Source organism: Leopardus geoffroyi, chromosome C3 (assembly GCF_018350155.1).
Source record: "Leopardus geoffroyi isolate Oge1 chromosome C3, O.geoffroyi_Oge1_pat1.0, whole genome shotgun sequence".
In the NCBI taxonomy this organism is placed as follows: Eukaryota; Metazoa; Chordata; class Mammalia; order Carnivora; family Felidae; genus Leopardus; species Leopardus geoffroyi.
In genome coordinates this window covers 57496803-57521556 of record NC_059338.1, presented here as the reverse complement: position 1 = coordinate 57521556, position 24754 = coordinate 57496803, and the positions used below count along the sequence as shown (strand labels likewise).

The 24754-nt window shown below is 38.7% G+C and overlaps 1 protein-coding gene across 6 annotated transcripts in view; it reads right to left on the bottom strand.

Annotated features, from left to right (window-relative positions):
• The window catches only part of CCDC181 (coiled-coil domain containing 181), a 29417-nt gene extending 9239 nt beyond the window's left edge, over positions 1–20178 (bottom strand). The window contains exons 1-4 of one of the 6 annotated variants that reach the window (XM_045453010.1): positions 19510–19524; positions 18664–18756; positions 14683–14822; positions 10910–11857 (exon numbers count right to left, since the gene is read on the bottom strand). In XM_045453010.1, the coding sequence (XP_045308966.1) occupies positions 10910–11857; positions 14683–14799 (1065 nt within the window). In that variant the 5' untranslated portion in view covers positions 14800–14822; positions 18664–18756; positions 19510–19524. Of the gene's footprint in view, positions 1–10909; positions 11858–14682; positions 14823–18663; positions 18757–19509 lie in introns of all 6 variants that reach the window. The other 5 variants (XM_045453011.1, XM_045453007.1, XM_045453006.1 and 2 more) reach the window with 5 other exon arrangements.
• Positions 20179–24754: the final 4576 nt, after the last annotated feature.

The following is a 24754-nucleotide window of genomic DNA, read 5'->3' as shown; positions in this document are numbered from 1 at the left end:
CAAACCACTTAACTCTGAATTCTCCTCTACAAGATGGAGTGAAATTAATGAGCTCTCAAGTCTCTCCCAATACTAAAATTTTATCACTTAAATGAACTGAATTATATAATCTATGCTTTCATTTTCTTCAAATGGTGGAATTCAGAGTTCTTTCTTTACATTTTAACAATATAGCAAGTCTTTCTAATTCCTTTTGATTGAACAAAATGTAAGAAGGAAAGAAAATATCCTATCCAATAGACAGCACAGAATGTCTTTTAAAATACCGATATACTGGAAAGGTATGTATAATTTTGTGACAGAATCCTGAGGATACTCGCCTTTTAAAAATACGTACATAGGGTGGCTCTGTCAGTTGAGCATCCGACTTTGGCTTCAGGTCATGATCTCACCGTTCATGAGTTCAAGCCCCACGTTGGGCTCTGTGTTGACAGCTCAGAGCCTGGAGCCTGCTTCAGATTCTGTGTCTCCCTCTCTCTCTGCCCCTAACATCCCTTTTCCACACCCCTCCCCTGCAATCTGTGTGTGTCTCTTTCTCTCAAACATTAAAAAAAAATTTAATAAACATATTTGCATATATGTGAATAAAGACTGAAGATTTCTATTTTGAAATACCTATATACTATTTTCTAAGCTCTAAAAAATGCTTATATAAAAGGTGAATTTGGGGCGCCTGGGTGGCGCAGTCGGTTAAGCGTCCGACTTCAGCCAGGTCACGATCTCGCGGTCTGTGAGTTCGAGCCCCGCGTCGGGCTCTGGGCTGATGGCTCAGAGCCTGGAGCCTGTTTCCGATTCTGTGTCTCCCTCTCTCTCTGCCCCTCCCCCGTTCATGCTCTGTCTCTCTCTGTCCCAAAAATAAATAAATGTTGAAAATAAAAAATAAAAGGTGAATTTATCACAGATTAAAATTTACATTTATTTGTAAGTTTCTTTTTACAAGAAGGACCTTGGGTAATGTAAAAGGTGAAATAAAATGGATTCCCCTTATGTCAAGGAATTTTAAAATGGAGTCAGGGGCCATTAGGATGTGGGCCTTATGCAAGTCCTCACTGGGTATAATCATAAACTTTTGAATTGGGCCACACTACCAATATAACAAGGATTCTACCAGTACCTGCAACCTGCTACAGTAACAGACTTTTTCTCAGCAATAGCCTTAGCCACCAATTATGTGTAGCCAAGATTAGTTTTCTGCTGTCAACGCCAAACAAAATTCTTTGTAAATAACGTAAAGCAGCATTCTTTTTTTGCCTCTAAAAACACTTGACTTTTGTGCCCTAGTGGACATAATTTGGGTTGCTACCCAAATCTCTACTCCCCAAATTGCAATTCTGAGACCTGAAATAATAAGTGCTTTTGTTTTGTTTCAGTTCTGCCTCTTTTCTCAGTTGATGATGTCTTGCATCAATACAGACAGTATGGTAAGATGATTATCTTTCTGGAGGAGCTTTTAGATATTACACAGAAGATATCAGCCGAAGTACAGATAATGCAGTTGCCAAAGAAAACAATGAAATGATGCACTTAGAATAGATACAGTATAGCAGCTCAACTCAGCAAATATTTTGTTGGGTATAAACAAGGAAAGCCTTCCCCTGAAACCAACTAAAAAATATGAAAAAGCCTTAGCATTTCCATACAGTCTTGAGCAAGCATATAAGTAATAAAGACCATGCCTTGAGCAAGTGCATAAACCAAGGGAAATTTAGTTCTGAGGATCCTGACATGAGAAAAGTGCATCTCGGCACCAAGAAAAGAGGATCAAAATAAAAACGAAACTATTTCTGAGTCACACCAGTTCAAGATTACTCAGTCCAGTAGTGAAAAGACACTGAAATTCTATAAAACCTCTCATGTAACATTTATAGAAATATACAAATGCACTTACACATTTGTGTGTACAGCAAACATTATTATAGTTCATTCTCAAATGTTATTTTGTATTGTCATCAAGTTTGGCGTTAGCAGATCCTTTTAAGTACTGCTATAAACCAAGCAAACTAAGTCTGCGAGTTACAGTTCAGATATTAGTGGCCAAGCAAGCTAAACTTTATTTAGTATGCATTTTTTCAGATTCCTGCCTGAGCATTCTATAGGTTACAAATCCTTACTAACTTTGTTTTTCACCTTTTTCTGCTAATATGGGCTCCTTATTGAAACACCAGAAATTTCCTTGATAATTTCCTACATAATTCCTATACCATTTCTCAATAGACACCAAGAAAATAGATTTTGACTCCTATTTTGCTCTAAACAAGCTGAATGATTTTGGTAACGTTAATTAAACTTCTAGACTATAGATTTCTTGTCTGTAAAAGGCTCTTTAGGGATTCTTCTAATTGTAAAATTCTATTTACCTGTGATCCTGCTGAAGTTTGGCCTTTACAGTCAGATATTTTCTGGTTCAGCTTAATATCATCAGGTATCCAGTAAAACAGAGAACTGGGGCACTGATTTAAGTCATTTAGAGAAAATTCACCAGTTTTACTACCTGGAGTTTTCATTAATAAAACACAGTTTTATTCAAGAGCTATGAAAAAAAGATCCCAAAGGAAGTAAGCATTGCTAAGAGAGTCACTCAGAATGGAGTGGAAAGGGCTTGAGGAAGTAAGACCAATGCAGGTCTCTCCCTGCAGTTCTCAGTTCTCAGAACAACGGGAACTTCTGACTCTTGCCAATTGCAACCAGAACTCCTCCTTCTACTTTGGACTGAAATAGAGATAAATGTAACACCTGTTAGCTATATAGTCAATTGTGTATTAGATAGTTTAAACTCTGCCCCCACCAATCATAATTCTTTCAAAACAAGTTACATGACCTTGTGGGTTTTGTCTTTATAAGCCTGCACTCCCCACTCATAATTCAAAGCACTGTCAATTTTGGTTGACCTGTGTTTCCCGGATTGCAATCCCAAAAACTCCAAATAAACGCTCCGGTTGCTTCACAGCCTCTTCTTCATCAACATTACTGGGCATAGCTGGTAGGATCTCAAGTACCTGACCTCTGTCTCCAGTGTTGCCGTGGATTTGAGTCAGGTACCAAGAGTCCACTGCACTCCTACATATCCTTGGTGGCTTCAAGTCACAGTGATAAATCCTCTTGGTCCTGAACCTCCCATCTTGGTCAAGGTTCAGGCCTTTAATTGGATGTCCTCTGTTGCTTGCTTCTGTCCTCACTCATTTTTGAGGGGAGGATTCCATCTTCACTCATTCTGAATGGAATATTTGGGTTTCAGGTTCTTGGTAAGTACTCAATTATGGGAAATAATTTTTTTTTAATTTTTTTTAATGTTAATTATTTTTGAGAGAGAGAGAGAGACAGAGACCAAGCAGGGAAGGGGCAGAAAGAGAGGGAGGCACAGAATCCGAAGTAGGCTTCAGGCTCTGAGCTGTCAGCACAGAGCCCGACGCGGGGCTCAAACTCACAGACCGCGAGATCACGACCTGAGCCATAGTCGGCTACCCAACCGAGTGAGCCACCCAGGCGCCCTGGGAAATAATTCTTCTAAGGAGCTTCTAATATTCAGTCCCCTATTGTAACTCCTGCAGTATTTATGTTAAGGAATATGGTCTTTCTTGCTATGAATTTTTGCCCCATTGGATCAAATTACCCAAGATGATTTAAAACTTCATTGGTCAAGGGGCGCCTGGGTGGCGCAGTCGGTTAAGTGTCCGACTTCAGCCAGGTCACGATCTCGCGGTCCGTGAGTTCGAGCCCCGCGTCAGGCTCTGGGCTGATGGCTCAGAGCCTGGAGCCTGTTTCCGATTCTGTGTCTCCCTCTCTCTCTGCCCCTCCCCCATTCATGCTCTGTCTCTCTCTGTCCCAAAAATAAATAAACGTTGAAAAAAAAAATATTTAAAAAATAAATAAATAAATAAATAAAACTTCATCGGTCAAAATGGACACTTTTGATGTCCTACAGCTAGTTTACTTGCGTGCACAATTGGAAAAGGCTTATAAAGACAACCAAATGGGATGCCTATTTCAGTTGGTACCTGGGGGGTTTCAAACATAGTCAGGATTTTAAAAATCTCGTCTTTACAAAATGCCATTTCCAAACTAACTGAAGCAAACAGACAACTTTAAAAAGACCCGTCCTCTGTCTCAGGCACCGTCTTGTTCCCTTCCTCCTGCTTTGCCTCTGGGCATGCAACAGCCCTCTTGCACCAAGGACCTGCCTCTGGGGCCATCTTCCTCCTTCCCTCTGTACCATCTGTGTACCCTCCTCCACTTCCTCATTCCAATTTTCTTGCCAGAATTCCGGGGACAGCTCTATAAGGATCTTCACAGCACACAAATAAAAATCCTTAGTAAAAGACTTTGGTCATCTGAGCAGTTAACTCAGATTAACTTAGCAGATAACTTGGGTTAACTAACTTACGTTAGGTTAGTTAGTTAACCTAACGTAAGTTAGTTCATCTGCCAGAAACACAATTCAGATCCGCTATTCTTTTGAGAAGAGCTTGAATCATGCCTGAATCACGGTATAAATTTTAAAATGAAACCATAAGGTTTCTGTCTATAGCTACCTATATGTTACATATGTCTACATATGTATGTGACAGTGATGTGACATTTTCTAGCTCTGATGGCACTGTCAAAGTTAATTTATGAAAAAGGTCCATTTAGTTGGATTAAAAACAATGAAGTGCTTCCATAAATTAAGTAGTCAAAAAATTCCCAGAAATACAAAAACCACTAACCCAAATCTTTCTCAAGTTCCCATGATCTGAGACAATCCTTGATAAATAAATGCTAGTTTAATGGAGAACAAACTGCTGGTTACCAGAGGGGGAGGTGAGTGGAGAACTGGGTGATACAGGTGGTGGAGACTGAGGAGTAGACTTGTGATGAGCACTGAATGTTTTATGGAAGTGTTAAATCTCTACACTGTATACCTGAAACTAATATTACACTGTATGCTAACTAACTGGAATTTGAATAAAAACTTTAGTAAGAAAATAAAAGCAAAAAATGCAAGTTTATGTTTGCTGGTTTAGTAAAAACAGGAATGTTTTCAGGGTTATCAGCATCACGATGAGGCAATGGAGATACACAACTTTTTCTACCTGGGTTTACTAATCATAAAAGCTCATGCTATTTCTGTTTCAAAATCTGTCAAGAAAAGAAATAGCTTAAGATGATGATTAGCTGTTTAGTGTTTTAATCCAAGTATAATTACTAAAAGCAAGCAATCTAAGTAAATTTAAAGGAGATCAAAATTTATGCTGAATTAAACTAGATAACAAATGTTCATTAACCACTTAAATCATTTCAAAATATACAGCATAACATACTGAAATATTGATTGCTAAACCTAAGTTTATTTAGTTTTGGCTTTTAAATTTTTTTTACAGAAAGACAAAAATATATAATATTTAGGTCTATTTAATAAACAAACCTATGCAAAAAAATTTAAATGACTAGGAGAGGGATTATACTTCTAGAAACTATGGAATGATGAGGGGCGCCTTGGTGGCTCAGTTGGTTATGTGTCTGACTCTTGACTTCAGCTCAGGTCATGATCTCAGGGTTTGGGAGTTCGAGCTCCTTGTTGGACCCCGTGCTGGCAGTGTGGAGCCTGCTTGGGATTCTCTCTCTTTTCTGTCCCTCCCTCGTTCTCTCTCTCTCTCAAAATAAATAAACTTAAAAAAAGTGACATAAAAATTATGAAATGATGAAACATATTTATAAATGTGCCAGTCCACAATGGTTTCTTAGTTTTCACTAGGAATTAAGATTCTAAGGGTTAAAAATTCTATTTAGTATTTTTGAAAGTAAAGCTACTAAAATTCAACAAGGATGTAAGAAAATGACTGTATATGGAAAGTAAGAGAGGAAAAGTAGAGTGTGTGTTTTTGGTAAAAGAAGGTATGGGGAAGAAATGAATTTTGTTGAGGGAAATGAAAGTGATTTTGTCATAAAGCTGATTATTTAAGAAAGAGAAAGAGAGACAAACTAAAATAGACACAGAAAATTGTAGAAGGTTCATAGGAAAGAAGTCTTGGAAAAGGAATTTCATGTGTAATCAAGCTGGCCAAGGTTAAAATTAATGTATTTAAACTTCAGTTTTGACATCCAAAGTACACTAGTGCAAAATTTTGGTTTTCTCTGTTGAAAGGACAAAATTTTCTCAGATTGTTGGCCTGCCCTTCATAAGAGATTGTACCCAAAGTTTCTTTACTTTTAATGTAACCTGCCTAGGAAACAGAGTCTATGTTTTGTCTTTATCACGTCTTTGATGACTTGGGAAAGCTGAGTCTTCTTCTCTGTTAAGACCAGCTAAGGTGGGGCGCCTGGGTGGCTCAGTCGGTTAAGCGGCTGACTTCGGCTCAGGTCACGATCTCGCAGTCCATGAGTTCGAGCCCCGCGTCAGGCTCTGGGCTGATGGCTCAGAGCCTGGAGCCTGCTTCCGATTCTGTGTCTCCCTCTCTCTCTGCCCCTCCCCCGTTCATGCTCTGTCTCTCTATGTCCCGAAAATAAATAAACGTTAAAAAAAAAAAAAAAAAAAAAAGACCAGCTAAGGCTTTTGTAGCTAACTGTAATCTTCTGTATTTGTCCCTGATAATTTAGGTAAATGGATAATGAAGTATTGTTTTATAATTTTCTGTTATCCTATTGGGTCAAGTGTCCAAACATTTTGATATTTTTTTACAAACTCCCCCAAATCAACTTCTAAATGAAGTCTTTTTGATCTGGAAAATTCCGTAGGACATATTAGGTTTATTTGATATGTTAAATCACATGGGAAGCATTGTCAAATAAGAAATAATATTAAACTTTCTTTATGTAACATCTGTACAGTGTTCCAAATACTGTGTGAAATCCCTAGAAATCTGATTATTTCCTGATACAATGTTATCAGTCACATCATTTTAAAATGTATGACAGGGGTGCCTGGGTAGCTCAGTTGGTTAAGCGTCTCGCAGTTTGTGGGTTCGAGCCCTGTGTCAGGTTCTGTGCTGACAGTTCAGAGCCTGGAGCCTGCTTCAGATTCTGTGTCTCCTTCTCTCTCTCTCTCTGCCCCTCCCCTGCTTGTGCTCTATCTCTCAAAAATAAATAAACATTAAAAATTTTTTTAAATAAATAAAAAATAAAATGTATGTCATAGGGGCACCTGGGCGGCTAAGTCAATTAAGCATCTGACTCTTGATTTCGGCTCAGGTCATGATGTCATGGTTCTTGAGACTGAGCCCCGTGTCAGGCTTCACCTACCTGCTTATGATTCTCTCTCTCCCTCTCTCTCTGCCTCTCCCTCTCCCACCTCTCTCAAAATAAATAAACTTTAAAAAAATAAAAAAATAAAAAATAAAATGTATGTCATAAAAATAAGCAACCTCCACTGCAAATGCCATTATAATGAGAATGATACTCATTATACTTAGCATCTGTCCTCCAGTAGATTAACCTTTTATGAAACCCTCTTGCTGTCTCCCCCAAATGTCATCATTTCAAACTATCATTCTCTAAATCCTGCCTTCTAAACCTTACCTTCTGATGACAGAGACATCTCTTACCCTCTGGGCCCTTTGAAATATGGCAGTTGAATTTTATCTAGCTGCCACCATCTCAAGGACACAAATATGTTCTAGTAATGGCTTGTATGTTTTCTCACTGTGCAAGAGCCTTTCCTACTCATGGAACTATGGCCTCAGTTCCACGGTAAATATTATTGGAGAAAATAAGTCCAAACTGAGGCATACCCTCAGAACCTCACAGTGACTGAGGGAGGTATTTCACAAAACAAATATCATAGGCCATTTGCCACATCTGGCCAATATTACAACATTTTCATTGCACGTATCATCCCCAATACTCTGCCACTGTAGAACAAACAAATGGAATAATTAAGACCCCCCAACTGGCAAATCTTACTGAGTCTTTCAGTCTGCTTTGGTCTAAAGCCCTCCCCTTCAAATTATTTAACCTCAGATCCACTCTATTTGGTAAACACTAATTATCTCCCTTTGAAATCATTACCAGAACACCTATGAGGATGGCCTACTACTGAAAGGAAATCCACTAATCTATTGCAAAGATCTTATCAAGGTACTTGAAATACCGAGCTCATACAGCAATCTTTTCCCAAGCACACTTCTGGGTGACAAACATCTTCAACATCATGATCTCCCACCTGGACATTTGCTTCCTGGAAATGTCACCCACACAAGGATGCCCTCCAACCTCACTGGGAAGGGCCATATCAAGCATTTGTTAACTAACCCCCAGGCTGCTAAACTTAAAGGCGTTGACCCATGGGTTCACAGTTCTTATTTAAAAAAAAAAAAAAAAAAAAAAAAGGCATCCTCTCCTGACTGGACATCCCCACCCACAAGAGATCTCAAACTAAAAATATCCAGACCCACTCAAAATCAACAATCTGGGTGAGAAGCAGATGGCACCTGAGGTAGACAGACAGCTTTCCCAAGAGTCATGACCAGGCCTGTATATCTCACAAGAGACTCTTCCTAATGCCTCATGGCCATGAAATATTTGGAACAATCCTTGTAGCAGGCACTTTAGCACTAAAGTGCCTCCTATATTTGGCTCTTGCAGACATGCCAAGGAACAAATAACAAGTGTTCCCCAACAGACACTCGTAGCTGCAAGACCCCCCTCTTACAAAAGATTCTTTCAGCTAAGATGTGAAACACACAGCCACCCTCCTTCCGTCTGCTCAAATAAAACAGATCCCTGGTTTTCTCCTATCATGCTCTCTATACCGATAAATGAGTCCATAACCAGTTCTAAGCAGAGATGCTTTGCACCCCTACAGGACACATTTTCGTCTGCACTTACAGGGGACAATCTTGGGCATCTGCTTGCCTAGACAGCTGGAGAATGGCAAAGCAATGCCACCTGGGATATCTAACTTCCCTTTCTTCTGTCCTTAAGTTAATTACTAAAGGATAACCATACAGGAACTAATCATAGAACTAAAAGGAGTCTCCCTGCTAAAAAAAAAAAAAACCTGAAAGAAGATAATTATCCAGATGACAACCCCTCCGAATAAAAACAAACAGTTGGGGGCGTTCCCAAGGCTGTGGTCTCCCAGGAGAGAAGAACTTCAGTAAAGGGGCCCAATTTGGGAGGATCTTCAGTTGCTGGCTTGGAATGAGTACATGATTGGAAATCTTTCTTGAACCATCAGCAGAATTGCCAGGTTCACTGCCTGAGCTATTAGAGCCAGGGCAAGTCTTTGGATACTCCATCTCATGTTGTCCTCAATAATAGCATAGCATTAGGTTATTTACTTGGAACCCACGGTAGAGTCTGCCATCATTAACACTTCTTGCTGTACATGGGTACTTCCCGTCGCTTGGAATTCGAAACTGCTAAGATTTTTAAGCTTGCTAAATCTCCAAGGGGAATCCCATCCTCTAAAACCTCTGGTTGGTTAGATTTCAGAGTCTCAGATATTTTTAGCTGACTCCTGATCAGAATTGGGACCTGGGCTACAAGTTATCTTATCACTGTTTTAATTTGTTCTATACTCATTATTATCCCACTGTCAATGCTTTTCACAGGCAATGTTTCAAATCCTGTCAGAACTCAGATAATCTTTGTTCAAAGACTCAAAACCATTCACCAGATGTACCCTTTGACTGAAAGAAAGGAGAATCTAATTGACTTCTAGGTCTTATTTCCTCAAACCTCCTTGTTACTCAGATGTGGCTGGAAAACTCTCACCTCGCATGCTTATAGAACACATCAAGTAACAACCACTATGAGATTCCACCCTCCAAGGGACATGAGGGGCCCAGAGCAAGTTGCAGGTTGCCAACCACTCCAATAATGAAATAGGACTACATGATCACAAAAATCTGTCACTGATGTTTTCCTGCCAGAAAGATCTTGATCAGAAGGGGGAAATGTGAAGGAAGATTCAAAACGAAGTAAGCATTGCTAAGACAGTCACATTGAGGAAGTGGGGCCTATGCATTGTCTCCTATTTCAAGTCTCCTGTTTCAATTCTCAGCCCACCATAATCTTTCGACTTTTGTCAATTGCAACTTGTCAACTGCAACCCTGACCAACCTGGTGAGACACATTCTTGTACTTTGGATGGAAATTGTAACCTGTTGGCTAAACAGCCTATGTGTATTAGCTAGTCAGCTTAAACTCTGCCATCACCAATCATAATTCTTTCAAAACAAGCTATATAACCTTGTGCTTTTTGCCTTTATAGGCCTGCACTCCCAGCTCACTATTCAGAGCACACTTTTGATTTAGGTCGACACTCTGCCTCCTGGATTGCAATCCCTAAGACCCCAAATAAATGCTTTGGTTACTTCACAGCCTCTTCTTAATCGACAGCACAAAACCACCATCACCATCACCATCATCATCACCATCATCTTGGATTCCATATGGCATTTTGGAAATACTTTTATTAAGGTTATTAGGCTCTATTCATCTAAAACTAAAATCTCTGAAATCAAGGAATTATAGGCATGGAAGAATATGTGAAAACACATACACACATAAGTCAGAGAATTATAATCCAAATCTACCTGCTGCCTCCTAAACCCCAACAAATTTGTGCCTTCATTTTTCCACAGGACACCTGATTTTCACCTGCTCACATCAAAATTACTTTCAGCAGTCACTTCTCTGAGCCTCATCTTTAAAATGAAAGGATCAGATGATGTCATCACTGAGACCTCTGTCTCTAACACAAGTCATTCATTACTAGGCCCTGTGATCCCTCCAAGAAAGGACCAAGATAATCATGGTGTTTACCCCATAATCTGCATTCTTAATATTTAACCACTTAATCTAACAATAGAAAAACAAAACAAGCAAGCAAATCTACCCAATACTTTGAGGAACTATTTCAAGTACCACTACATTTATAACACATGAAAATACATCCCGCTTTCAATATGATGCCCGCTTATGTGCTCACCTCTCTCTTTAGCTTTTCTCTCTTTTGTTCTAGCCGTTTTTGCAGCTCTTTCTGTCGAGAGGAAAGACAATATGTTGAGGTCACTGGAGGTGTATTTGCAGACTGTGTCCTGTGATTAGGTTTCCCATTCCCCTTACTTCGATCTGAGTTGGCAGCAGAACTTGGACGAGTCTTGGGGTTGGCTGGTGGCTGAGGGATATAAGCCAGTGGCTCTTCTGTTGATGAATGAGCAACAGCATGAATCTTTGCTATCGGCTCTTCTTTCTTGACACCATTGACATTTGAGTTGGAAGATCTGGATGACAACTGGTGAGGCTCGTTTTCTGTACTATTAGTATTAATGGGGGGCAAAACCCCCTGACTCTCAATGTCTTGTAAATTCAGAAGTTCAAACTTTCCATCTCTCTCGACTAGAATTTTCCTATCCTTGCTCTCTTCACAATTTCCATCAGTTAGTGACACGAGCACATTTTCTTGTCCAAATTCCTTGGAAATACGTAACTGTGAGAGTTTTCCAGACATACTACTTTCATTTTCAAGATAATTTTTGTAAGTATCAGTGTCTTCCAGTGGAGGAACTTCCAGATCAACTAATTTGTCTTTGAACTTAAGCTTCCGTTCCCTTTTATCATTCACAGGTTCTTGATTCTGTAGAATCTTGTTGGCTTGTATAATTTTTTCCATAATATATCTCCTTACTTCCTCATCCTCTTCCTCCTCCAGGGCTCTCTGGCTTTCTACTTTGGATTCCTGGAAAGAGTTTTCACTATCTGAATCTGATATGGGATCCAAAGGTTGAATGCTCGGTACAGAAATGAAGTCATTTCTTCTTGGTGAAACTTCATCCTTCAAAGATCTGTCAGGATCAGAACTCTGTTTAGTGTGTTCTGTTTCTGTTTCATTGTCTTTTAATTCTTGGTTAATATTCTCTTCATTCCCACAAGCCATCTAAAAAAATATACATAAGGTTCTCTTTTTCAGTAAAAATTGAGACTCTTTGTCCATTTATATGTAGATAATCCAAAATGAAGTTTCATAATCATGCAATATATTTTATGAATGGGAAAATTTACATGCTTCTTATTCACACTGTGCTCATAATATTTGAACTCATATTTATGAGCATCCCAAGGGAAATACATGTGGCAATAGCACGTTAGGAAAAATTTAATGCTAAATCTGAATTTGATGTTGCTAGGGGCTATGTTAATATTTTCAAAAATTTTATACTAATTAATGAAAGGGTAACTACAAACAGTACATTATTATGTTACTATGGTTCCTCTATAAAATCATCCTCACTTTAAATTTTCAGAAGAAAATTTTGTTAAGTGTTTTCTCCTTATAATATTTCTATTCTTCAAAAAACTATCTTTCTCCCCAGGACCATTACAATATCAGCCTTTAGTCAAGTGCTAATCACTCTGAGCTTCTTACAATCTTTTCAGATTATCATTGCTGCCATTTTCTGCAGAATCTATACCCAAATTCCAGTCAATTTTTATCTACGGATGACATTTTCCTTCCTCAACTATCCTCTGAGGCTCCAACAGTCTATGCTAAACACCATCATAAATTCAGTTTTATATTAAAAAAGCGTAATTCCACATGAACCATAGATCAATATTATCACATCACAAAACCCTGCTCTACACCTGTTTCTAATTAAAGGCTTCTTATCTAACATCTTTTCCACATACATGCATTTTCACCAACCAAACAGAAACACTTTTCCCCTACGATATTTTTGTCCTTTTTCTCAGACAATTCTCTCCCTCCTGAAACAATTCTATGGGAATTACTACTTGCTGCTCTCTTCAACCTCGTAAAATCCCCTTCCACTTTTACATGCTTAAAGGTCATCTTTTCTGATAGCCATCTCTTCCTAACCTGCACAGCGTTGCCAGATGTCTGATAAGCAAATAAACCTGGCCCATTAAAATGTCTAACAAACAAGTAAACTAAGATTTCTGCATTGTAATTGGTTTTTGTAAGCCGTAGTTGATTTTCTAGTTCATTCTGACAGTATCTGTTTCCTAATTATTCTTTGGTTTTCATTTTTTAAAACCCACTGCAAAAGAAGCCAAAGTAACCAAAAAATTCAGTGCAATAAAACTGCCACTTTTCACACCCCCCAGCCCTCATCCCAGTCTCTATCTCTGTCATCCATTCTTCCTGCCAGCCTCAGAGGAGGAAGTGATTATAATCACCCACAAAAATGAGTAAGATGGATGAGAGCCCTTTGTTTTGAAGCTGCCATTTCCCCAGCACCCACAATACCCTCGGATACATGGTAGGTGATTATTAATATTTTCTGAATGAAGTAAGAAATGAAACAATGAAGCATCATCATCACTACTCTAATTCTAGCACTCTGTGCTTTGGATCTCACACCCCTCCAGTCATGAGACTTTGGTTCAAACTGACCACTCTGGGGTATCTCTGCCTCTACTCAATCTTACTATTTTTCTGTTAAAGATGCATCGAACTCCCACTTAAAGGCCATCTCAGAAAAACCTTTACTTTTCACTCTGTTGCCTTTTTCAAATATTATCCCATGTGTCCTCTCCATTGCATAAGAAAGCAAAATGCAACTAAGAGAAGTCTGTGATGTAAAACTGCCCATCTTCTTTTTCTCATATTCTTTCCCTTAACCTTAAATCTGACTTCTGTCACAATTACTTAGGTCGTTGTCCCTCTAAAGTCACCTATTCTTATAGCAGTCTTACATCTTTTCTTCATTACCTATTTATTGACGTTAATTTCATACGTATATACATATGAATATATACATATGTGAGTATATATAAACATGTACCCACACACAAATTACATATAGATACACATACACACCATATATATATATATATATATATATATATACATACACACCATATATATATATATATATATATATATATATATATATATATATATTATATATATATATATATATCTCCATGATCCAGGAACGGGTTCATTTTCCTGGATTTCCCTTCTGCCTGTATGATCATGTTTAATGGGTCCAGTTTTTCCTAAAGGTATTCCTATGGTTCAGTTTTGACTCTCTACGCTTTTCCTCTATATACATTCCCCTGAAGGGCTAATTCAGTCTTAAGGTTTCAAATGTTAGCCAAAAGACCATGTTTTTTGAGGATTTGCTTTATTTTCATTTATATTAAAAGTATAACCCCATGATTTTATCCAAGTTTATATAAAGTAGAAATTAATTGTACTTGTTTTTATTTTTGATGCAATAAATCATATTTATTTATATTATATAAATTATAATTTTTAATTATAATTTAAGTTTTTTAAATGTTTACTTATTTTTGAGAGAGAGAGACAGGGCATGAGTGAGGGAGGGGCAGAGAGAGAGTGACACAAAATCTTTAGCAGGCTCTAGGCTCTGAGGTGTCAGCACAGAGCCGGATGCGGGGCTCAAACTCACAAACTGTAAGACCATGACCTGAGCCGAAGTCAGAAGCTCAATGGACTGAGCCACCCAGGCACTCCTATTTTTAATTATAATTTAAACTTCATCAAGTGCTAACTTAATCCCTGTTCTCTCATCTCTCACCTTAGGATACAACATATAAACTCTTAATGTCTCAATTTTCTCATCTCTAAGGTAGAAATAATGATACTTGTTCTATATATATCAAAGGAATTTGGGGAGGTTTAGATGACAGAGTATATGCAAAACTCTTGAAGAATTACAAAGCACTTGGTTAATGTAATTATTATGAATGCTTTTGGCAATTTATATATACCTCTATTATGCTGGCACCACCTTTTTCTTTTTCATTAATTAACCATTCCAGGTCCTTTTCAAAGTCATCTTCATATTCTCCACTTTCTTTTGAGTCCATATCTTTATTTTCATCCATTTTCTGTTTGTTATAGAATAATGCTGTAAGATTTAAAAAGATAAGGTATATGTTATGTCCACTTTAGGGGTAGAGTGGAGTATGGAGATTAATGTAATAGACTAACCAACACATAGAAACACAAAGCATGGAACGTTCAGAATAAACATATATCTGTATACCCTGAAAGAGAGGCCTTCAATGGCCAGACATTTTCTAGATGTACCACTCTAAAAACCACCCCCCTCCACCCAATTCCTGAAACCCTCATTTACAAGGAGCCTAAAAAAGGGGGGATAAGAAGACTATCTGAGGCTTAGAGAAGGATTTTCCACATCCCCTGCCAATCGTTAAAACTCCTTGCCCAGGTCAGAGCAGATGACTCAGCTTTTAAGTCATACTCATTAACGTTGTCTAATGTTCAAATGAAAACAAATACAGGTTTCCTCAGCTCTCTGAAAGCAGAGTATTCCAAGGAAAGCCAACATGGCATAAAGCAAAGAAGCAATTACAGCTTCATAAAAGCAAAAATCCTCTTCAGATTTCATTCAGTGAACAAAAACAGGTACAAATGTAGGTCTTTTGTCAAAGAGAAGCGTAAAGCAAACTTTCAAATGTGGAGGAAACCTGAATATCACTTCCTATCCTCAATTTTTTAATCCTTCTACTACTTTATAGGGCATGGTTATAATTTGTGATCTGAGAGCTTTCAATTAAGTAACATTTGATTTTCAACTACAGTAAATGTTAATTTCCACAGAAGTCAAACTGTTTTAAACTCTATGAAATATATTTTTCATTTAAAAAAAAAGCAAAAACAAATGTGATGTCTAATACTATCCCGTAACAGTGATAAATAAATAGGTCAGGTGAAAGTTAATGTTTATGAAAATGGTGTATAAATTCATTCATTTTTAAGAGAACAAAGCTAAAGTTATCTACTAATTGAGGTCAGTTCCTAGCCCTGCTATATAGTTTTATCAATAATTTTTCAAACAAAAGCAGCAAATAAATCTTCACCTATGTGTCTGTATATGCATGTGAACATACCATATATATGTGTATATATGTACAGTTTTGATGAAACTTTGTTGAACACCTACAATATTCCTATATACATTCCCATAAAGATTATAAAACAGACCTATGCCCCTGAGGTGTTTCCGGTATGGTACAGAACACAAACACAAACAAAACCCAGAAATTTTAAATGTAGATAAAAACAAAAATAAAAAAGTAAAGAATTATGGAAGGCGGAATAAAAAAGCAATGAACTCAGTCTAAAATTGGAAATACCAAGGAAAGCTGAGATGGACTTTAAATACTGAGTACAAGAGGTTATTAGTTAATTCAGACAAAGAGAACAGCACGAGAAAGAGCAAACAAACATGGAAGTGCATGAAATTGTCCAGGGACCTGAACATAATGTGTTCCTGAAGAAGAATCTGGAAGGAGGGAGAAGGGGTCAGTCTGATGTCCGATTATCTGTTCAAAAAACAGGTTGAGGGAAAACTGTTCATGTAGATCTAATTGTCATAAATGTAGAAATATATAACAATCATCTGCACATTTTCCACTGTTAAACAAAAACAGAAAGAGCAGTGCTCTCTAAATGTACTAGAATTTTAGGTCCAGTTTCAAAAGAATTATAGAAATCTCATCTTCAGGGTCCCAAACACCTGGGACCCTGTTTGTATACCTGTTTCTATACCTATGAGCCATCTCTTGTGCCTGTAGAAAGACTAAGTTGCCTAAAACCCTTTCTGGAGGCAGAAAGTACCGATGTCAAGAACATATTTCTTTAGGATCTAAAATGAGAGAGATTTTGTCTGAATTAATAAACTACCCACAAGCTTCGTTTCGGCCACTGGCTTCACTTTACTATATGTGAACCTTTGACTCGATCACCTAACCTGGTGCCAATTTTACTAAAGGGAGTTGAGATATACATGATTTTCCTTCCAATGTTTGCCCAAAAGAGCATGTGGGAGAACACCTTCCCACTAGTTGCACAAGCACTAGCTAATGAAGAGGTGAGGCTTTTCAATACTGTGTGTGAAAAACATTTTAATAGGTTTTACTGAACAGTAGGTTCCAGTGAGTTAAAAGGATGATGGGGACACCCAACATATACATCAACTGCAAGCCCGAGACTATGGGTGAGACACACAGAAGCGTGAAGCACCCTATCCAGTTTCCTGGGCTGTACTGTAAAGGACAAAAGACAAGCTGGAACACATTCAGAGGCTAGCAAACCAGGAGGAAGAGGCATTAAAGAGAAGGAAGGGAAGAAGGGAGGCTATGAGAGTAATGCCTGAAAACCAGACCCTGAGGAATGCCTTAGGAATATTATCCTAAAGAAAAGAAAACACAAAAGTCATGACACGCGCTTTATATTATCCAAATGGCTGCTGGCTGGAGGAAGACTGGACTTGCCTAACTTCAAACAGTGAAACTAGTGTCAAGGGCTGGAAACAGGGATATATTTCGGCAATTTAAAACAGAATTTACATTGCAAACTTGTCCTGAAGTGAAGTGAGCAGCCTATTAGAAGTGCTTCATTCCCTGTCAATGACAAGGAGCTTTAGCAAAAACTGTTGAGCTGGGGGACCCCTAAGATTTATTTTAAACTTTTTACAAGCTGCAAATTAGCAAATAACTGCCAACTCATGAAAAGCACGAGAATTTAAAAGGAAATACACAGTATCATGATAAACTTAATCGAAAACAAGTGATCGGGGCCTTTTAAATCCAAGACTTAAAAACTTCTGGTCTGTTTCAGTTCAATGTCCGCCTGCCTTAGCATAGTGTTTGGTATTGATTGGTACCCTTCCCCTTCTCAAGACAAAGTTAGTTTTAGGTACATGAATGCAAATCATTCAATCTAATTATTCAACTGGGTAATTACAACTATTTCCAATGTATTAGTTGGATTACAATTCCTTCTAGATACGTATTTCTTTTAAACTAAGAATACAGAACGGACTTACTTAAAGAACTCGAAGTAACGTTTCAGTAATTTGTAAAGCAAAGGTTGAGAGCAATAATATTTTGAGGTAACCTAGGGAAACCAAACCAATGCTTTGGAGTGAGTTTATCTACCACTGGCTGGCCGCAACACAGGCTAACTCACCTCAACTGTTATGCCTAACTATCTACTAATTGAAAGTAAGTGTGCCATGGATGATTAGAACACACTAAAACTCACTGTGATCCAAAATACTTATAGAAACAATACTGTCTTTCACAGTCACAAGTGCCTTAGGATAATCTGCTTTCTTTTCAGACCAGGGATCTTGGAATTTATTTATTAAGATGTTTAGGTTACATAACTAATTGTTAGACTAAAATTTCTATGGAACTCTCCAGTGCTCTCCTTTAATTTTGTAATAAACATAGCTCTGAATTTGTAAACAAATAGTTGCCTGAGGACTTTGGTAGCTGTGCTTTATTATTTACAACGAATTTCACCCATGTGAAAGCTCAAATTTAAAACTAACAGATAGGATCAGCATAATCGATAAAAATAAAATGAAAAAATCAAACATACTAGGTGTTATTAAATCGTACTATTATGCAAGAATTGAAAAGAGAAAAGGCCACAGTTTGAAGTGACTCTAAGAAGAAAATGAAGGTGCATTAAATTTGTACCGCCGTTCTTTTCCTGTCTCTTCAAAAACCTCATGGCTGGTTGCCAAGTAAACAAAGAATGTAAATCATAAATTCTTGTTACCAAGTCCCTTAAGCCTTTTTCAAATGCGTCACAGGATATCCAATCCCCTTCAGTTGTTTTAATCATCATCCCCAGGGCACTGGCCATATGCTACACAGTCAACATACTGGAACAAAAACACATTTTACACAAACTGAATCCCTCACACTTACTCCTTGTGAGTTTCACACATTTAAATTTCAGTGTTTATCAGCAGTAAAAATCTCTGTGTGGCTTGAGTAAAAACCACCCTCTTAATAGGTTAACTGTAATAAGAGACAGAAATTAATTCCTTCCTCCTGGGTGTCTGCTAAATCCCCTGTGAGTATGTGACTGCAGATCCTTTAATGTGAGTCTAAGCTAAGTCTATATGTATACGCTTTTGACAACTTTCTTTCGGGATTCAGACCTTCGAAAATAGTTTAATTCATTGACCCCAGCCTTATCTCATAGCCTGTTAAACACATGCTTGTTTAAAATCGAAGAGCATCGAAAGAACGTCAAAGACAACCCGTTTTAATACAAAATAAGTACTTAAGCAAAAGCTAACCCCTAAGAACACCATGAGACCACCTGGCCCATTCTCCCTGCTGCCTCCTTCTCAACTGAATTTTAAAATTCTTAAATTCATGCTCTGTCACCAAGTATGACAATTAAATAGTATTTTACAAACATTAGGTGATAAGTTTAATTTGTATCCAGGGTCCCCAGGTACCATCGACTAAATGAATACCCGAGCCTCTTCATGGAAACTACCATTTCAGGAATGACTTTTTTTCTCCTGGGGAGGAGAACTTTGAGAGGGGTAAGAAAATGACAAAAATGGGGGGGGGGGGGGGTTCCCTCATACAAAGCCAAGCAAGCAAGGTGCTGCCAGACTTCCCCCTCGGGCTCGCCGGACCCGGGACTCGCCCGCATCAGAAGCCCACAGGAAGGCTCTTCGCTCCCTTCTTCTAAACACTTTTCCTCCCAGACGTCCCAGACGTTTGACCCCCGTCCCCTCTATAAATATCTCCCACCATAAAAATCTCCGCATCATCCTTCCCTTCTCTCCCTCTGGTTCCCCTCCTGCCTGTGTGAGATGCAGCGGCTGGGGTCACAGAGATGGCCGGGGGAGTTCTCCTCTCCTCCTCTTTCTAAGCTCTGACAGACAGTGAGGCGAGGGAGACCCCGGCACCTGCTCCCACGGCGGCCAGGACCCAGGTGCCATAGCAACGGCGCGTCTCCGCGTCCTCCATCCGGGCCTCTCTTACTACGAGGGCGCGGTGGACCGGCGCAGGCGCAGACGGCAGCCTGAGAACACCTGCTCCTCCAGGCGCGCTTCCCCGGGGCCTGCCTGAGACCTGTTGGGCTGCGGTTTCCAAGGAGACAACCGAGCTCTGCACGCTCCACGCGCAGGTTTCCAAGGCGCGAGTCAGAGTTGGCGAAGGATCGCTTTCTTGGCTGTGACTTTTCCCGCGTGGAGTTGTCTCTCGCCAAATACGGATATTTTTAGAGCGATTTCTGGAGCTACATGTCTGTGTGTTATTTTCTTCGCGTTATCCAAGTCATTTCAGTTTTCACTACTAGGTAAGCGGATTGCTAATTAGCTACCAGATTCTTTTACTGGAAGCTTCAGCAACCGCACCGCGAATGAAAAACACATCCTTTTGCACCCAAAAGAGTGGTCAAAGGATGCTTGCTCCAGGTTTCAAGAATGTGAGAATGGTCAACTAGGATATTCTCAAATCCTCCTTAAAGATCGACTTTATAAGGGAGGCAAAGTGAACTTTTGATTGCAGTGACAAATGACAAGATTTTAGAAACTGGCCATTCCCTGCCAGAAACAAACAGGGAGAAATGAAAGTACTTCCTCAGTACACTCCATAATTTTAAGATTCTTTTTTATTATTAGAATGTGTGATGTATATTTATTTGCTTGATGTTTATTTATTTTTGATAGAGAGAGCACAAGCAGAGGAGGGGCAGAGAGAGGGGGACAGAGGACCTGAAACCCCCACTGACAACGGCAAGCCTCATGTGGCTCTTGAACTCACAGACCAGAAGATCATGACCTGAGCGGAAGTCAGGTGTTCAGCCAACTGAGCCACCCAGGTGCCCCTAATGTTTGTCTATTCTGAGAGAGAGAGTGTGTGTGCGTGAGAAGAGGAGAGGCGGAGAAAGAGGGAGAGAGAAAATTCCAAGCAGTCTCCGTGCAGAGCCAGTCATGGTGCTTGATCTCTCAAACCGGAGAGATGGTGACCTGAGCAGAAATCAAGAATCGGAGGCTTCATGAACTTTGCTACCCAGGCACCTCTGTTTATTATCAGAATGTTTATCACCTGGTATAATGGAGAGCATCTTTTCTTCAAAGTGGGGCATGTAGAATTGAGTTTTAAAGTATTCTCCAAATTGTAAACTAAGTAAAAAATAAAAAAGATTTTAAGGTTAAAATGGATTACAATATTTACTGTGTTTCTTAGCTGCAATGTGTAACTCATAGTTCCAGATTTAATGTTTCTCCTGCTGCAGGACTTCGATCTTAGGCCAAACACTTGAAAAAGATAAAATATAAAATTATTGACTGTTTAAGGTGGAAGGAATTTTAGTTAAATCTCCTTTAATGAAGGGGCCCCTGGGTGGCTCAATCGGTTAAGCACCCAGCTTCAGCTCAGGTCATGATCTCACAGTTTGTGAGCTGGAGCCCTGCATAGGGCTCTGTGCTGACAGCTCCGAACCTGGAGCCTGCTTTGGATTCTGTGTCTCCCTCTCTCTCTGCCCCTCCCCTGCTCACACTCTGTCCTCTCTCTTTCTCTCTCAAAAATAAATAAACATTTGTTTTTAAATCTCCTTTAATAAGTATGGAATTACTACCAAAGCCACATCTAGGTAACATCTAGGTTTCAGAACTCCTAATTTAATATTTTTCCCGCTGGTCCTCCCAAATATTTGTAAATGTTTTTTACAAATGTAATGGGATATAGCACCCAAAAAGTGGAAACAACTCAAATGTCTATCAAGTAATGAAAGCATAAATAAAATGTGGTGATAAACCTGAGCTCCTAAAAAAGATCTATTTCACTAGCATCTATGAAAGAAAGCAGAGAAATAATAGGTTTTCAATAATTTCATTCAATATTTCCTGCTGAGTGCCTTACTTACAGGTCTGCTGGGAGGTGAATAATTTCTAATCTATGCATGAAGGAGCTCATAGTCTAAAAAAAAGGAGACGGGCTTTAAAGAAAGGGAACACAGTGTGATACACAAGGTACAGATATAGCTCAAAACTGGAGATCAATTAGGAAAAGGTGATGACAAAGAGTCCTTTGCAAAGTGTTGACATTAGAGCTGACTTTTGAAGAATGAAAAGAATTGCACAAGGGTGGGGCATTATACACTGAGAAGTTAGCATTTGCGAGGGCATGGGGGCATCAGCTTGTTTATTCCAGGATCGTTATGTAATTCAGAACTGCTGGCAGCATAAGATGAAATCTGTCCTTCATTGCCCGTGGCAGCCTCTGAGATATTGTAAGCATGTTATGAAAACCACTGAAGTATGATCTGTGAACAGGCATTTCCATTAAAATTAATAGCATCTTTGGGTAAGTTAAGTGTATCCTTCATTTCTTCTGTGACTTCCTTAAAGAAGAGACTGAGTTTTAGGTATTTCTGTATACTTAGCAGAACTGGCATTTAAGTGGCTAGTAAATATTTATTGAGTTGACATAACTCAGTAAATGAGCTAATTTTATTGTGAATAACCTTAATCATGTAACTGAATTCATAATTTCTTCCTACTACTTTATCAGCTCAGAGGTTATTGAAGGAATTAGTGTTTTGATGATCAAGGAGAAGGGAAGAATAAATTTCTAAAATGGGGCATTTTAGAAAGTGCAGACCTTTGGTAAATTAGGATAATCAGAGATACCATGAGACCATGAGAATACAGGACTGGCATATTAAGTGAGGAAGAAATGATGGAGGAATGCTAATGACACATTTGGCAAATTTTTTTTACATTTTTAAACTTTTTTTTAATGTTTATTCATTTTTGAGAGACAGAGCTATTGAGTAGGGGAGGGGCAGATAGAGAGGGAGACATAGAATCTTAAGCAGGCTCCAGCCTCAGAGCTGTCAGCACGGAGCCCAACGCGGGGCTCGAACTCACAAACCATGAGATCGTGACCTGAGCCAAAGTCGGACGCTTAACTGACTGAGCCACCCTGGCGCCCCACATTTGGCAGTTCATAGAGTTCAGCTAGTCACTCTGCTCTCTCTCTCTCTCTCCATACCCATTTAAACAATCCCATTTACTATAGCATCAAAAAGAATAAAATACTTCAGAAGTTACTAAGGAAGTGAAAGATCTATATACTGAAAACTATAAGATATTGATGACAGAAATGGAAGAAAACATGAATGAATAGAAAGATCTTCCATGTTCATGGAAGAATATTTTTTTAATTTTTTTTTTTAATGTTTATTTTTGAGAGAGAGAGACAGAGTGTGAATGGGGGAGGGGCAGAGAGAGAGGGTGACACAGAATCCAAAGCAGGCTCCAGGCTCTGAGCACAGAGCCTGACATGGGGCTTGAACTCACCAACTGTGAGATCATGACCTGAGCCGAAGTCGGACGCTTAACGACTGAGCCACCCAGGTGCCCCTTCATGGATTGGAAGAATATTGCTAACATGTTCATACTACCCGAAGTAATCTACAGATTCAATATAATCCCTATCAAAATTCCAATAGGATTTTTCACAGAGAAAGGAAAATAGTCCTAAAATTCACATGAAACCACACAAGACCCCAAATAACCGAAACAGTCTTGAGAAAGAACAAAGCTATGGGCATCACACTCCCTGATACCAAACTATATTACAAAGCTATGGTAATTGAAACAGTATGGTAATGGCACAAAAACAGAACCATACATCAATGGAACAGAATAGAGAGCCCAGAAATAAATCCATGCTATATGTTCAACCAATCTTTGACCATGGTGCCAAGGATACACAATGGGGAAAGGATTGTCTCTTCAATAAAAGGCTTTGGGTAAACTGGATATCCACATGCAAAAGAATAAAATTGGACCCTCATCTTACATCATATACAAAAATTAACCTGAAATGGATTGAAGACTTAAGTGTAAGACCTGAAACAGTAAAATTCCCAGAAGAAAACATAGTGAGTAAGCTCTTTGAAACTAGTCTTGGCAATGACTTTTTGGGGCATAACACCAAAAAAGCATAGGCCATGAAAGCAGAAAATAAAAAGTGGGACTGCATTAAACCAAAAACTTCTGCACAGCAAAGGAAACCATCAACAAAATGAAGAGGCAACCTGTGGAATGAAAGAAAATATTTGCCATCCACATATCAGATAAGAGGCCAGTACCCAAAATGTATAAGGAAGGCATACAACTCAATAGCAAAAATACAAATAAAGAATCCAATTTTAAAATGGGCAAAGGACATATATAGACATTATTGCAAAGAAGACATACAGTGACCAATAGGTATATGAAAAGGTACTCAACATCACTAATCATCAATGCAAATCAAAACCATGATGATAGGCCACCTCACATCTGTTAGAATGGCTATTATCAAAAAGGCAAGAGATAATAAGTGTTGGTGAAGATGTGGAGAAAAGGGAACCTTTGAGCACTGTTGGTGGAAATGCAAACTGGTACAGCCACCATGGAAAACAGTGTGGAGGTTCCTCAAAAAATTAAAAATAGAACTACCCTATGACCCAGCAAAACCACATCTAGGAATATACCCAAAGGAAATGAAATCAGTATCTCAAAAAGATAGCTGCATTCCTATGTTCATTGCAGCATTATTCGTAATAGCCAAGACATGGAAACAATCTGAGAGTCCATCAAAGGGTGAATAAGAAAGAAAAGTGTGATAAATACACATACATATGATGGAATATTTTTCAGCAATAAAAAGAAGGAAATTCTGCCATTTGTGACAACATGGATGAATCTGGAGGATATTATGCTGAGTGAAATAAGCCAGACAAAGAAAGACAAATTCTGCCTCACTTATATGTGGACTCTAACAAAGTTGAACTCATGGAACCAAAAAGTAGAACAGTGGTTGCCAGGGGCTGAAGAGTGAGGGGGAAATGGGGAGATATTGGTCAAAGGGCACAAACTTTCAGCTCTAAGATGAATAAGTTCTTGGGATCTGTATGGCATGATAACTATAATAAATAATAATGTACTGTATACTTGAAATTTTCTAGGAGAGTAGATTTTAGGTATTATCACAA